The sequence below is a fragment of the Lasioglossum baleicum genome, chromosome 13 (assembly GCF_051020765.1).
Source record: "Lasioglossum baleicum chromosome 13, iyLasBale1, whole genome shotgun sequence".
In the NCBI taxonomy this organism is placed as follows: domain Eukaryota; kingdom Metazoa; phylum Arthropoda; class Insecta; order Hymenoptera; family Halictidae; genus Lasioglossum; species Lasioglossum baleicum.
In genome coordinates, this window is record NC_134941.1 from 10123883 (window position 1) to 10137202 (window position 13320).

The following is a 13320-nucleotide window of genomic DNA, read 5'->3' on the forward strand; positions in this document are numbered from 1 at the left end:
TTTTAAAGTTCTACGCCAGAAGAAGTTTATTTAATTTGTACGAGGGTTTTGAATGTCAGGGTACGATACTGGACAGGTGAGGTCGCTACGAGGCGACCATCGAGCGAATTGAATCTGACAAACAAACAAAAAGTACGGCAAGTGTCAAACCACTTCAGAAAAATGATTAATTACGTTAATTATAGTGGCCAAAAGTAGTGTCAATCAAAAATCCGAATGTCTTCGAGCTCGAAAAAGTCGCCTCGCTTCGAGGACGTAAGTAACATCGATTTTTACACGGCAGTTACGTTAACCTGTTCCCAGTTACAACACCGATCGGTTTCTTTTCAGATTGCAAATTATATACAGAATTTTTCCGATCCGAAAACAATAATATCAATTTTGGGTTTTAGTTTCCTACTGTTTTCAGTTTCATACATAATTAATACGATTTTTATACAGCTGATATCAACAGAGGATGACAGCTTGGGCTCTTCCATAAGTTTGAGTGTAGGTGAAAATTCGGTTAGAGTTAAGGAAAAACCTAAGGTGACCAAGGAAGCAACGATAAGTGAGAAAAATGAAAAAAAGAAATGGTGGTTGAAAAAGCCAGACACCAGGCTTGAGGTTTCTAACGCCATTCAGATGGAAGCCAAAGTGAAGCAGACACCTTCTCCATCGCCAGATATTAGCTCTTCCATGAAAGAATTCCTGGAGAAAGAGAGAATGTGCAAAGTAATTAAAATATACAATACACAATTTCAAATACATTTACTTTTTCTTATCTGATGTATTATTGTTTTACATAGGTAGTACATAAAAATGAAATCGAAGCGAAGGACAGAGACGATACCCTGTGTGATATTTTGGCTTCTGCTGCCTTTGACAAATATCCGTCTGATTTTGAGAGTAAGTCTACCATACATATTCTACTGAGAGCCAAAAAGATTGAACATGGAAGAAATGTAAATCTAATGCTTCTTTTTACACAGATGCAACCGACGAAGACATAGGTAGTATCTTAGAGGAGATGAGTAAGATAGCCGGAGCTCTTAGTCCGAATTCTGCTCCAGATCATACGAAATCTAGGAACTCTTCAAAGAATCCTACGGAGGAAGAGAAGTCTGTGGAAGAGTTGCTGGAGGAGGCTGAGAAGCTTGTAAGAAAGAATAGCACTAGTTTATCTAAGAGCGGGTCGAAATCCGATACATTAGTACCTGAGAATATCCCTGAGGAAGTGGACGGTCTTAGCAGGGTCAGGCAATTGGAGGCGAACATCTTCCAAATGATAGAGGAGGAGGTGCACAGAGAGACTGAGAAAATCAAAAAGAGTCCAAAGAACGAGAAGAAAAGGGAGAACAGTCCTGGGTTCGAAATCCTGTACGAGAACATGAACAGTCTAAGAGCTCCGAAAACGTTGGAGCTGCAAAGAAAGAAGTTCGAGGAGCAGAAGGTGGAAGTATCGAGTAGCTCTGACTTGGACGATCCAATCGAGAGGCATTCGAAATCTGAGGAGCTGACGATTACTAGGAAGGCGGAAACGGCAAAGGATAATCTGCAGAAGGAGATAATCGACGTAGACAAAGACTTTTTCGAGGATGTACTAAAGAAATCGAAGGAGAGAGCCGAAGGAGGCATGTCGGGGAGCTCGAGCTTTGGACAGGAGGATTTCTCGCATTTTTTGAAGCTTTTACAGGGTCAGGCAGACAAAAAGGAGCAGGACAATCCTACGGATACTTTGCAAACTGCTAACGAGAAAGTGCCCGTTGAGGAGCGGAATCCCGTGAACGACAAGAGTCCTGAATTTCCTGAGAAGGAGATTACGGACATATTACAAAAAGAACTACCTCAGACGGAAGATCCGAAGACCGGACACGAAACCGTGGAGACTGATTCCAGTGCAGGCGAAGAAGACCAAAAATCGCAGCAAAACAGCGACAAAGATGAAATGAAAATATCTGTTAAGAAAGATCAACAGTTTTCGAAACAAATTCCTGTGACAACGGTCGATAAGAAGGAAGAGCTGTTCACTGTCGGTCTAACGCCGAGGTTGGAGTTGTTTGCAGACGCGATTCCCAAGTTGTTGGCTGAGAGGTCGGCGGAGAGCGCGAGGGAACAGAAGGAAGAAGCGGTAGAAGAGACAAAGACGGTTCAAAAGACAACAGCAAGGTCTGAAGTTAAACCTATAGCAACGACTAGTCAGCGTAGCAACACGGAGCGGAAATCAAACCAGCCAGCTAGTGCGTCAAGCATTAAACCACCACCGAGAAAAGAGATCAGGTTCTCGAAATCCAAAAGCTACGATCAGATTTGCAAGCCACCATTTAGAACTTCGTTAGAAAATTTAAGGACACCGAAGCCTTTCGATCACTCGAAGAGACCTGCTCCTACTGCGACCAGAAGATCGCCGACATTGAAGCCGAAGTTGCAACCTACGGTGAAACGAATCGCGAGAGCCCCTCCTAAGCCCAAGGTATCTCCGAAATCAAACAAGGACCCTGTTAAGACTGGTTCAACGCTTTCTCTGTCTTCCACGTACAAAGGGTACCAGAAATCACCGGACACTCAACCGAGGTTTACAATGGCTGGCGGTGACAACAGGCTGAACACGACGAAACCGAATTGGGAGATGCTGTGCCGCGAGGAAAGACACAAGAACGCCCTTCTGAAGCAGCAGTTGGAGTCTGAAACGAAAATGTACAAGAACCAGATGGACAATATGCGTATATCCTTCGAGGAGGAGTTGTTCGCTCTGAAGAAGCACAATATAATTCTAAAAGCGAAGGTGGACGAGCTCTCGTTGAGCGAAAGGCGACCTGAGCCTCAGCATAAAAAGGACACGAAGATCATACTGCTGGAGAAGGAGTTGGAAAAGCAGGAGAAATTGATTCGTGGCTATGAAACCGAGAACAAGAAGTTGCTGCAAGATGCCAAGGGGCTGCAGGAAGAGATGAAGCAGTTGCAGAAGCAGAAGAATACAACTCTAGAGTCGACCAAGACGCAACAGCTCGTGGACAGGATGAAGGATCTTGAAGAGGAAACTCTGAAGCTTAACTTAGAACTTTCCGACCTCCGAGAGAAGAACGCAGATTACGGATTGAAGAACGAAGACTTGAAAGAGCAGAATAGTCTGTTGAACGACGAGCTGGAGATGTTCAAAGATCAACTGAGAACGAAGAACGACTTTATCACCGATAAACTACAAGCCATGACGACCGCAGAGCTTGAATTGAAGAAACAGGTGGAGGATTTGTCGGTGAAACTGAGCTCCAAGACGGAGCAGCTGCGAGTAGTGAAATACGAGTTCGACAAGGTCCAGCAGAACGTGTTGCCGTTGGAGAAAGAGTTGCTGGAGCTGAGAGTGAAGGAAGGCATTCTGCAGGAGAAGCTGCACGTGTCTAGGAGTCACGTGGAGCGCGAGAAACAATTGACGCAGAAGCTGAAGGATCAAGTGATCCTGGACAGCAAGAAAATCACGGACTTGAACAGGCAGGTGCGCGAAATGGAGCGAATACTTAAAAGAAAGAATCCTGATTCGGTCTCCGCTCTCATATTGACTGCGAATTCAGAGCAGGACAAGGTCGGGTCCGAGAAGGTAAAACTGTTGGAGGATCGAATAGCATGTTTAGAAAATGAGATCAAGGTGAAGGACGACTTGGCGCAGCAGAAGCTGGTCGAATTTCAGAAGAAGTTCTCGGACGTGAAAGAGAAGTACACTACGCAGATAATGGACCTAGAAGGGAAGTTGCTGGAAACTACCATTAGGGATCGCAAAGTGTACAATGATATGTTCACGCAGACGGCAGCGAAATGCGTGGAAAATAAAAGCGTGGAAACTATCAGGAGAGAAGAGAGAGCGGGATCATTCGAGAAAGAAGAGAGAAAGGAGCAGAAGCCGTTGGTCAAGGTGAATCTGAAATCTCAGAATCCTAAGGAAGACGCTCATCTGTTGGCTACTATCAGAGGATTGAAGTTGGAACTGACTAACAAGGATAAATCAGTTTCTAAGTTGACCAAAGAATTCCAAGAGTTGCAGAAGACGAATAGGAGGCTGCAGAGGGAGAGGGAGAAGCTGCTGAACGATAGGAGATCTATCAAGACCATCGACTTCGAGAAGATGAACCGTGCTATGGTATCTTCTGACTCTAAGCTACTAAATCTGCGATCTACAGAGGGAAATGATCCGAATTCCAATGTATACCAAAATGGACACAATCACGAGTCAAACACTCAACGATTGTCCGCGTCCGTGCAAAAACTTTATGATCCTTTACAGTACACCGACAACGGGGACAATAATCTGGTGAAGAGGCTCACCGACGAGAACGACATCTTGAAGGAAGAACTGAGCAAGATGAACAAAGACTTCATGGCCCTCAAGAAGAAACGACTGTACGATTTGAATCTCTTGCAGGAGGAGCACGAGCGTGAGATGGCCACACTGCTGAAAGATTACAGTGTGAAAATCGGAGATTCTGAAGTGGTAAAGTTACAGGTCTGTAGTATTACGTGCAGTATTGCTGTTGCCTTTTGTTTTGCATTTTATTGCGTTTCTAAATGCTTGCACGTAGTACACTCTCGCGATGAACAAATTGACCATGCACGTTCTCCGTATTTTGCCAACAGAGCCAAATAAACACGCAGGTGGCTGTGATCTCACATTTGAAGCAGCAAATCGAGAAGCTGAGGGACTACAAGGAACAAGTGGTTGTTCTGAAGGCTGAACGGGAGCACTTGGAGAACAAAGTAAAGACTTTGAACGAGAAAGTCAAATACTTGTCGACACCAGTATGTGACCAACTATTTTAATATTATTAAAATGAAAAAGTTATAAGGCAATATTATCTTATTATTTTGCTTGATCTTTGTTTTCTAGTTTTGATGTCTGTGTTATAGGGCACGGAGCAGCTGCAGTTGCTACAGGACAAGATAACGATTCTTCAGCAACGACACGAGAGCAGGGAGATGACGTTGCAAGGTCTGGTCCGCGATCTGCTCCGGAATCGGACGCAGTGCAAGGACTGCAAGAACGAGAAGGGCAAGAATCGGCAGCTTTGCTACTTCAGACAGGAGCTGGACCATATCCTTGGGATGCTCCAGGAAATCACCAACGTCCATTGATTCCGTCGGCCTGCGATAGATCGGGGTGGAAGCTAGTATGTACTGCGTAATGTCGAGAGGAAAGTGCTGGATCTCCTGAAAGGAAGGACTTTTTCTCGATTCGTTATTGGGCATTGTGATAATTTGTACTGTTACAGTATGGAACCTAAGGTTTTGCTAGGAAACGTTATCGTTATATTGTTAGGTACTTTATAACAAGCACAGGCGAGGTATAGGATAGCTCCAATGTCCAGTATAATTCTTCTGTAACATGCCTCGACTTTGGAGACATAGTGAGATGCTTAGATGCTGTGGAGGCTATTTGGTCTTTGCGCTCATCAGCTGGTAACTCGCTATCGTCTCGCGACTACAACGTGCCGAGCCGGTAGGGATAGAAACGCGACGCTAAGGAGGGAGAACCGTATCTTTGTATCACAGGAAGAGCTTTAAAATTTCATTCTCGTTATCAACTTGGATTAAAATAAGATTATTCTATTATTATCAGTAGTGAAATTTTGTCAGGAATAACAGAAGGTCAATCGTACGAAATCTGTCTATCGTATGCCTCGTTTGTGACCAGAAAGTTAATAGGGTGCGCAGCCAAAAAGACAGACCGATGACTTTTATCGGCCCCTTTCAAAATGGCGACCATTTCACTGTTCAAGATCATTCTTGTAATATCTTTAGACATTATTAGCGTATAAACCAGTGAAATCATATCGATCCTGGGAAAACTCGCGCGTAACGATCGACTGGGATCACTGCCAAAGATACTAAAAAAGGAGAAAACAAAAATGAACAAAAAAAAACAGGGAAACGAACAAACGACGAATGTTACCGTTTTATCGTAACTGCTCGTCGACATTCCTTCTTGCCATTGTGTGCGCGCAAAACGCATGGACTACGTCCGCATTCGGAAGTATAATAAAACTACGATAGTCGTTTATCAAATGGACATAGAAATATTTTGATCTATATTTACTGAAACAAAAAAAAACAGACTTTTTATTTATCTAACGACTAGTGAGATTAAAAAGACATGTTGAACAGGACTGCTTCCGCCGATCGGAACAAGTAGCTTTAGTCTGGTACTTAAATCACCGTGATGACTATTCCACGGGTCGTCTAGCTGTACTAAGTATACAGTGAGCCACAGCCATAATCGTACAATAAAAATAGTTTTTACCAAAAAATAAAATTGAAGATGATACGAGAGAGAAAGTGTGATGAATATACTTATAAACCCTCAAACTCTCGCAGTGAAAATCGTATATGCATAGAAAATTGTTTTCCAATTTACCTAAATCGCCAATTAGTCTATTGCTGGGTTTATGCAGCCAATTTTTTAGGAATCAGAGCGAGCAATCGAAAATTTCAGTACAATTTTGCTGTGACTCGCTGTAGTTGGAAGCAGGATCAAAACGAGATATCTTCCAGATTCGCGTAGACCGTAGTTTTTTACATGAGGCTTTTTTAGATTACGCTGTATATGTAAGCGTTGTCTTTGTTTCGACGATCGTATTTATTTTTTATTTATACAGGGTGTCCTAAAGTGGGCGTCATTCCCGATGGAATGCCCCCTGCGTTCGGACACGTTGTGTATTCGTTCATTATTTCGCCATCAACGAAGCCATTTCTACACACCCAGAGTCGTCCAGTTGTATATGTATTTAGTACACTTTAAGGATAATCATTAATTAAACTGTATTTGCACTCACGAAAGCACACGCATATCGCACAAATCGACGTGTCTTCAGTGTAACGACATTTTTCAATGTTCTATCTCGTTCTATTATAGATTCATCGTCGATTATAGAACAGTCGATTGTTTTCTGTGTTATCGGCACCTGTTTTCATCGAATCATTATCATAACACGACTATAACGCACGCAGACTATACAATTTTACTTCATCAAGACTGGATGTTATGTCAAACTCAACATACCTTTTTTTATAGTTATTTTTAAGCAGAACCGCCGTGATGTACAAACCACGAGATTAAAACTTTAATAAATTAATTTTTCTTCTCTTTACCATTTAGATCGGCGGCTCCCGTGTTAATTATTCAACTCTTCCTTAATCATTCGACTTTTTCCCTCATAGCGACTCCTCATCGTGTTCCATTATTATTTTCTAAGTACTTGATTAACTCTAATTATATATACTAGTTATTAAAATACTTATTGAATCGCAAGGGGCTTTTCAGAATAAAGATCAGGTACAGTGTTCGTAAGATTGATCTGAACAATTTATTCAGGCAAAATATATCTTTCTAGTTACAGGCGATACATTTGTCTACATCAAATACAATTGCTGTACATACAGATCGAAGACAGTTGCAATTACAACACTTGGTACTATTAGACTAGAACAACGACTAGAAGCAGGTTGGAAATAGCGGATCGTTGTTTCCTTAGAAAGAATGGACTCCTTCGTTTACCAGAGAATTAAGCGAGGGGACTGTCTCACGAGGTTGCTGTAACAGAGATTAAACAGAGCATATTATTAAATGACAATTAAACAATTCTGACAAAAAATCCTACAATTACATCTGTGTGTTACCTGATAAGAGACTGCTTTCCACGGAAGATGGATAGTCCGTAGACAGCACAGAGGCCAAGTACGATTACCTGGCGTACAATTTCGAAGGCCATGTTGTCTTTCATCGAATCTCGTTCTTTCAGGACCGCCGAGATCTTCAACCTCGCTTCATCGATATCGGAGATCCTGTGATCGCGGGATGATTTATGTTGCCGAAGGGAGTCCATCGAGTCTTTCCTTGATTGGCGGGAGTCGCTCAGATCCACCAGGCGAGATCGTTGGACGTCGTTCAAGAGTCTTCGAGTAGCTATCAGTCTTTGTCTCCGTTGAATATCATTCGCATGATCGTTGCTTCGCTGCAACCTGCTAACATCCATCTTTTGCCGTAGGAGTCGTCCCGAGTCCAAACTGCGATCGAGTTTATCCTGACGATTTACAGCCACCAAGGATCTAGTCAGCCTTCCAGCATCAAGAGCCCGACGTTCCAGTCTTCGTTCAGCGGACAGATCCTTCACACGGCGCTCCAAATCACGGTTAGAAGCTTCGGGAGTCCTGGCAAGCAAGGTGCGCGATTCGCGAGCCAAATTCAATCGATTCGATCTTTCCAAAGTAAGCGTAGATCGCTCCGACGAGCGACGGTCGGTTCTAATTTCTTGGCGATTGGCAGAGTTCGATCTAGAAAGCCTTGCGTGATCCAGAAGAGCTCGACGTTCTGATCGTCCGTCGAGTCTGACGTCTCTTTCAGAGGATCTGGAACGAACAACTACTCTACGTTCTGATCGTCGATCAGCATCTCTAACTCGTCGTTCTAAGTCGCGTTTGGAGGCTTCAGGTGTTCTAGAAAGATCGGTTCTTGCTTCGCGAGCTGGTGCCATTCGTGTGGATTCCTCTCGGCGTTCCAAATTGTTGATCCTGGAGCGGTCACTTCTAATTTCCTGACGTTCTCGATGTTCCAGAGACCTGAATGCAAGAGTTCCCATGCGCTCTGATCGTCTGTCAGCCGATAGATCCCTAACGCGTCGTTCCAACACGCGATTGGAAGATCCAGGTGTCCTGGAAAGATCACTCTTCACTCGACGAGTTAATGTTAATCGTCTTGGTTCCTCTCGACGTTCCATATTGTTGATCCTGGAGCGGTCATTCCTGATTTCCTGACGTTCACGACGGTCCAGAGACCTGGATTCAACAGTTGCCCTGCGTTCAGATCGTCTGTCAGCCGATAGATCCCTAACTCGTTCCATACCGTTGATCCTGGAGCGGTCATTCCTAATTTCTTGACGTTCACGACGTTCCAAAGACCTGGATTCTTCAGTTGCCCTGCGTTCCAATCGTCTGTCAGCCGATAGATCCCTAACACGTCGCTCTAAGGTGCGTTGGGACGCTTCAGATGTCCTGGAAAGATCAGTCCTCACTCGACCAGCCAGTACAACTCGTCTCGGTTCCTCTCGACGTTCTAAGGTATTAATCCTGGAGCGGTCACTCCTAATTTCTTGACGTTCTTTACGTTCCAAAGACCTGGATTTTTCAGTTACCCTGCGTTCCAATCGTCTGTCAGCCGATAGATCCCTAACACGTCGCTCTAAGGTGCGTTTGGAAGATTCAGGTGTCCTGGAAAGATCAGTCCTCACTCGACCAGCCAGTACAACTCGTCTTGCTTCCTCTCGACGTTCCATATTGTTGATCCTGGAGCGGTCACCCCTAATTTCCTGACTTTCTCGACGTTCCAAAGACCTGGATTCTTCAGTTGCCCTGCGTTCCAATCGCCTGTCAGCCGATAGATCCCTAACACGTCGCACTATGGTGCGTTTGGAAGCTTCAGGTGTCCTGGACAGATCAGTCCTCACTCGACTAGCCAGTACAACTCGTCTTGCTTCCTCTCGACGTTCCATATTGTTGATCCTGGAGCGGTCACCCCTAATTTCCTGACGTTCTCGACGTTCGAAAGACCTGGATTCTTCAGTTGCCCTGCGTTCCAATCGTCTGTCAGCCGATAGATCCCTAACACGTCGCTCTAAGGTGCGTTTGGAAGCTTCAGGTGTCCTGGACAGATCAGTCCTCACTCGACTAGCCAGTACAACTCGTCTTGCTTCCTCTCGACGTTCCATATTGTTGATCCTGGAGCGGTCACCCCTAATTTCTTGACGTTCTCGACGTTCGAAAGACCTGGATTCTTCAGTTGCCCTGCGTTCCAATCGTCTGTCAGCCGATAGATCCCTAACACGTCGCTCTAAGGTGCGTTTGGAAGCTTCAGGTGTCCTGGACAGATCAGTCCTCACTCGACGAGCTGACATTGATCGTCTTGGTTCCTCTCGACGTTCTAAGGTATTGATCCTGGAGCGGTCATTCCTAATTTCATGACGTTCCTGGCGTTCTACAGACCTAGACTCCACAGTTGCTCTGTGCTCCGATCGTCGATCAGCAGACAAATCCCTGACTCGTCGTTCTACATCGCGTTTGGAAGCTTCAGGTGTCCTGGAAAGATCAGTTCTCACTCGACGAGCTGACATTGATCGTCTAGGTTCCTCTCGACGTTCCAAGTTGTTGATCCTAAAACGATCATTCCTAATTTCTTGACGTTTCTGACGTTCTAATGATCTAAGCTCCGAAGCTCTGGCAACTCGTTCTCCTGATTCTCGACTTTGACGATCTACATTCACTCGATTCAACCTCTCTCGTCGTTCCAAATTATTAATTCTTGATCGCTCAGTTCTGATATCTTGACGATTTCTATCATTGTTCGATTGTCTTTCTGCAGATCTCCTGGAATCTAACAATGCCCTGCGTTCTGATCGTCGATCGTTAGATTGATCCCTCACTCGACGGTCCAAGTTGCGTTCAGAAGCAACTCGATCTCGCGATTCGCGAGCCTGACGATCTACATTTACTCGATTTCCTATTTCTCGTCGTTCCAAATTATTACTTCTTGATCGCTCAGTCCTGATTTCTAGGCGATTTACATCTTTGTTCGATTGTCTTTCTGCAGATCTAGAATCCAACGAAATCCTGCGTTCTGATCGTCGATCGCCGGATAGATCCCTCACACGTCGATCCAGATCGCGTTTAGCATTGTCAGACAACCTGGCGAGATGGTTTCGAGAAACACGGTCGTCTGTTCTCTCTCTGCGTTCCAACGATCTAGCCGGAGTGTCGCGTCTTTCGTTTGATCTAGACTCCACTCGACGATCCGATCTAGCCATTCTTTCCCTTCGTTCGTTGCTTTCTTCCCGTCTTTCCGATCGTACAGTAGAACGGCGATCGAGATCTGATTTGGAGACTCGTCTGGTTGCCAATTGCAAACGATTTCGGCTGTCGGTGGTCCTAAGGGATCGATCTATTGTTTCGCGACGAGATCCGGAATTTTGAAGATCCGTGGATCGTTCGCGGGAATTTAATGTGCTCCTTTCACGTCTTTCTTCTTCGCTTACCGATCTTTTCGTCAATTTTCGTTCAGGAAGGTCGTTCATCGAGTTTTGCCGATCCAGGGATCGAGAGTATTGCCTATTGCTTCGGGAGTAAGAAGAAGCCCTTTCAGAAGTCGGAGATCGAGAGTCCAGGTTCCTCGCAGCAGCAGAATTTCGTCTTTCGTTCAAAACCGATCGAGTGTTTCGTCGATCATCATCGGAAGCTGCACGAACTTGATGGAGATCCCTTGCCAATGATCTACGATCTTCAGCGCGCCTGTCCACACGATTTACCAAGCTCCTTCGTCGATCTTCGCGATCCCGGTTTTGGTTAACACGTTCGAAATTCTGTTCTCGACGATCTAGAGATTTAGCCCTGCGATCTCGCACCTCCCTACGATCTTCCCGGCTGATATCACGGTTCGGTTCTCGTCGTTCCGTAGAGTGAGATCTACGATCCCTGACGTTGAATCTATCCGCCGATCGTTCCCGCCGTTCAGATGTCCCAGATGCCAGAGTATCTCGATTTTCTCGACGATCGACAGCCGATCTACGTTCAGCGCTCCGCGATTTACGGTCCAGGAATCGGGTAGTGAGGCGAGCATCGAGATCCGAGGATCTAGAAAGTCGGATCGGATCCGACGATCGTCTCAGCGATTCCTGGCTGCGGCTTCGGAGCCTGGAGAGATCGGTTGCTTCTCGATCGGCCAGATTTCTCTCGATCCTGGAGTCCCTTCTGGATTGCAGCCGGGCTTCAGAGCTGCGATACAGGCTCCGTGATCGAGAGATTCTCGGACTATCTGGTTGAGGACTGGCTCTTCCGGTTCCAGCCTCTACAGATGTCTTTGGAGATCTGGTCTGATCTTCGTCGAGGATCGAGTAAGGCATCTTGGTGAAGAAGTATGAATTTGGACAGGCGTCCACTCTGTAAATTAATATTCTACATATATTTCCGTACTTATTATTTATTTGTTCGCAGGTTGCTTTTAACAGAGTGGAAAATATAAGAGTGACTTCTAGAAACGATTCTTGGATTTTCGACAGTAAAGCGGACTGCATCATTTGGTAAGTATTATTTCGCTAATCGAATGCATTTTTAATACATGAATATGATTATTCTCTTACTGATGAGGTGCTTGGTGTTCCAGTTCCGGTCCCGCAAGACTTCCTGCTCTGCCTTCTTTATCCCTGGAGACTAACCCTAACGTTAGACACGCCAGGGACACTATCAAAAGTCCGATATACTGCCAGGCCTTCACTGGCAGCGCAACGTGCCTGGTGCGCCGCATCCTTAATAACAAACAAATTATTAAATACCGAGAAATGTTGTCCACATCCACAAAATATATTTTATGAAACATAGACATAGAAAAATGAAATAATAAAGTACAATTGGACTTTGTTATACATGTATAATTTTAAAAAGGAAGAATCTGTTCTTTTATGTCTACGTTTCGTTCAATTCACTTCTATCTGCTCCTTTAATTTCTATGTTTTAAAAAATTTCTCTCGTGTCTGTTTCTTTTATTCCTATATTGTAAAAATGTTTCTTACACATGCATCTTTCATGTCAGTGTTTTAAAAATGTTTCCTACGTCTGTTTCCTTGAATTCTATGTTTTAAAAATCTCTTTCGTGTCTGTTTCTTTTATTCCTGTCTTGCAAAAATGTTTCTTATACGTGTATATCTTTTATCTCGGTGTTTTAAAAATTTTTCTTACGTCTGTGTCTTTGAAATTGTTTTATAAATTTCTCTTTTAGTCTTGTACTTACTCGTCCGATTTTACTGGATCTGTTGTTTTTTTCGTATGGTAAGTTCACCGTGGTGAGAGTCTTCAACGCTCGGAGGATCCCTGTTGCTCCTTGAAGCTCCAGAGAGCTGCTGATGCTGGTAGCCCCAAGGGGTCTGGCTTTTATACTCGCCAAGAGCTCTCCCGCAATTTGATAGAAATTCAATTCACCGCTTATCAGCGGCGACCACATGGGACCCCGTGCTCCGATACGTGAAATTCACCGCGAATGAAATCGAGTTCGCCGATACACCAAGGGAAACTACTGCGAACGTCTATGTAATCGGTTAACCATCCAGAAAATTGCGACCCCGGACACCTGTGAGGCCGCTGATATGTCGGTTACCCGGTTGGTGCGTGGGTGAACTTCTGAAGGATCGTCGGATCGATGAGCGTACAATCTGGACCACTTTTCTTTCAAATTCATTATCGAACGTATGCTATTTTTGGATTCGTTCTCAATAGTCAATCTAGTCAATAATCCTTGTAATCAATTTGAATGGAAATTAC

At 44.4% G+C, this 13320-nt stretch overlaps 2 protein-coding genes across 3 annotated transcripts; one reads left to right on the forward strand and one right to left on the reverse strand.

The window, feature by feature from the left end:
* Positions 1-64: 64 nt before the first annotated feature.
* Positions 65-9905, forward strand: LOC143215099 (uncharacterized). Of its 2 annotated transcripts, none has more exons than XM_076436886.1 (6): positions 65-255; positions 442-714; positions 789-888; positions 972-4474; positions 4606-4767; positions 4876-9905. In XM_076436886.1, the coding sequence occupies exons 1-6, from the start codon at positions 217-219 to the stop codon at positions 5098-5100; spliced, it is 4302 nt and encodes a 1433-aa protein (XP_076293001.1). In that variant the 5' UTR covers positions 65-216; the 3' UTR covers positions 5101-9905. The 2 variants fall into 2 exon arrangements, with proteins under 2 accessions (XP_076293001.1, XP_076293003.1); XM_076436888.1 differs by having other exon boundaries at positions 972-4462.
* On the reverse strand, positions 7294-12929 carry LOC143215097 (uncharacterized). The gene is made up of 4 exons (XM_076436876.1): positions 12794-12929; positions 12147-12311; positions 7642-11946; positions 7294-7555 (listed from the first exon to the last, which is right to left on the reverse strand). The coding sequence occupies exons 2-4, from the start codon at positions 12308-12310 to the stop codon at positions 7516-7518; spliced, it is 4509 nt and encodes a 1502-aa protein (XP_076292991.1). The 5' UTR covers position 12311; positions 12794-12929; the 3' UTR covers positions 7294-7515.
* Positions 12930-13320: the final 391 nt, after the last annotated feature.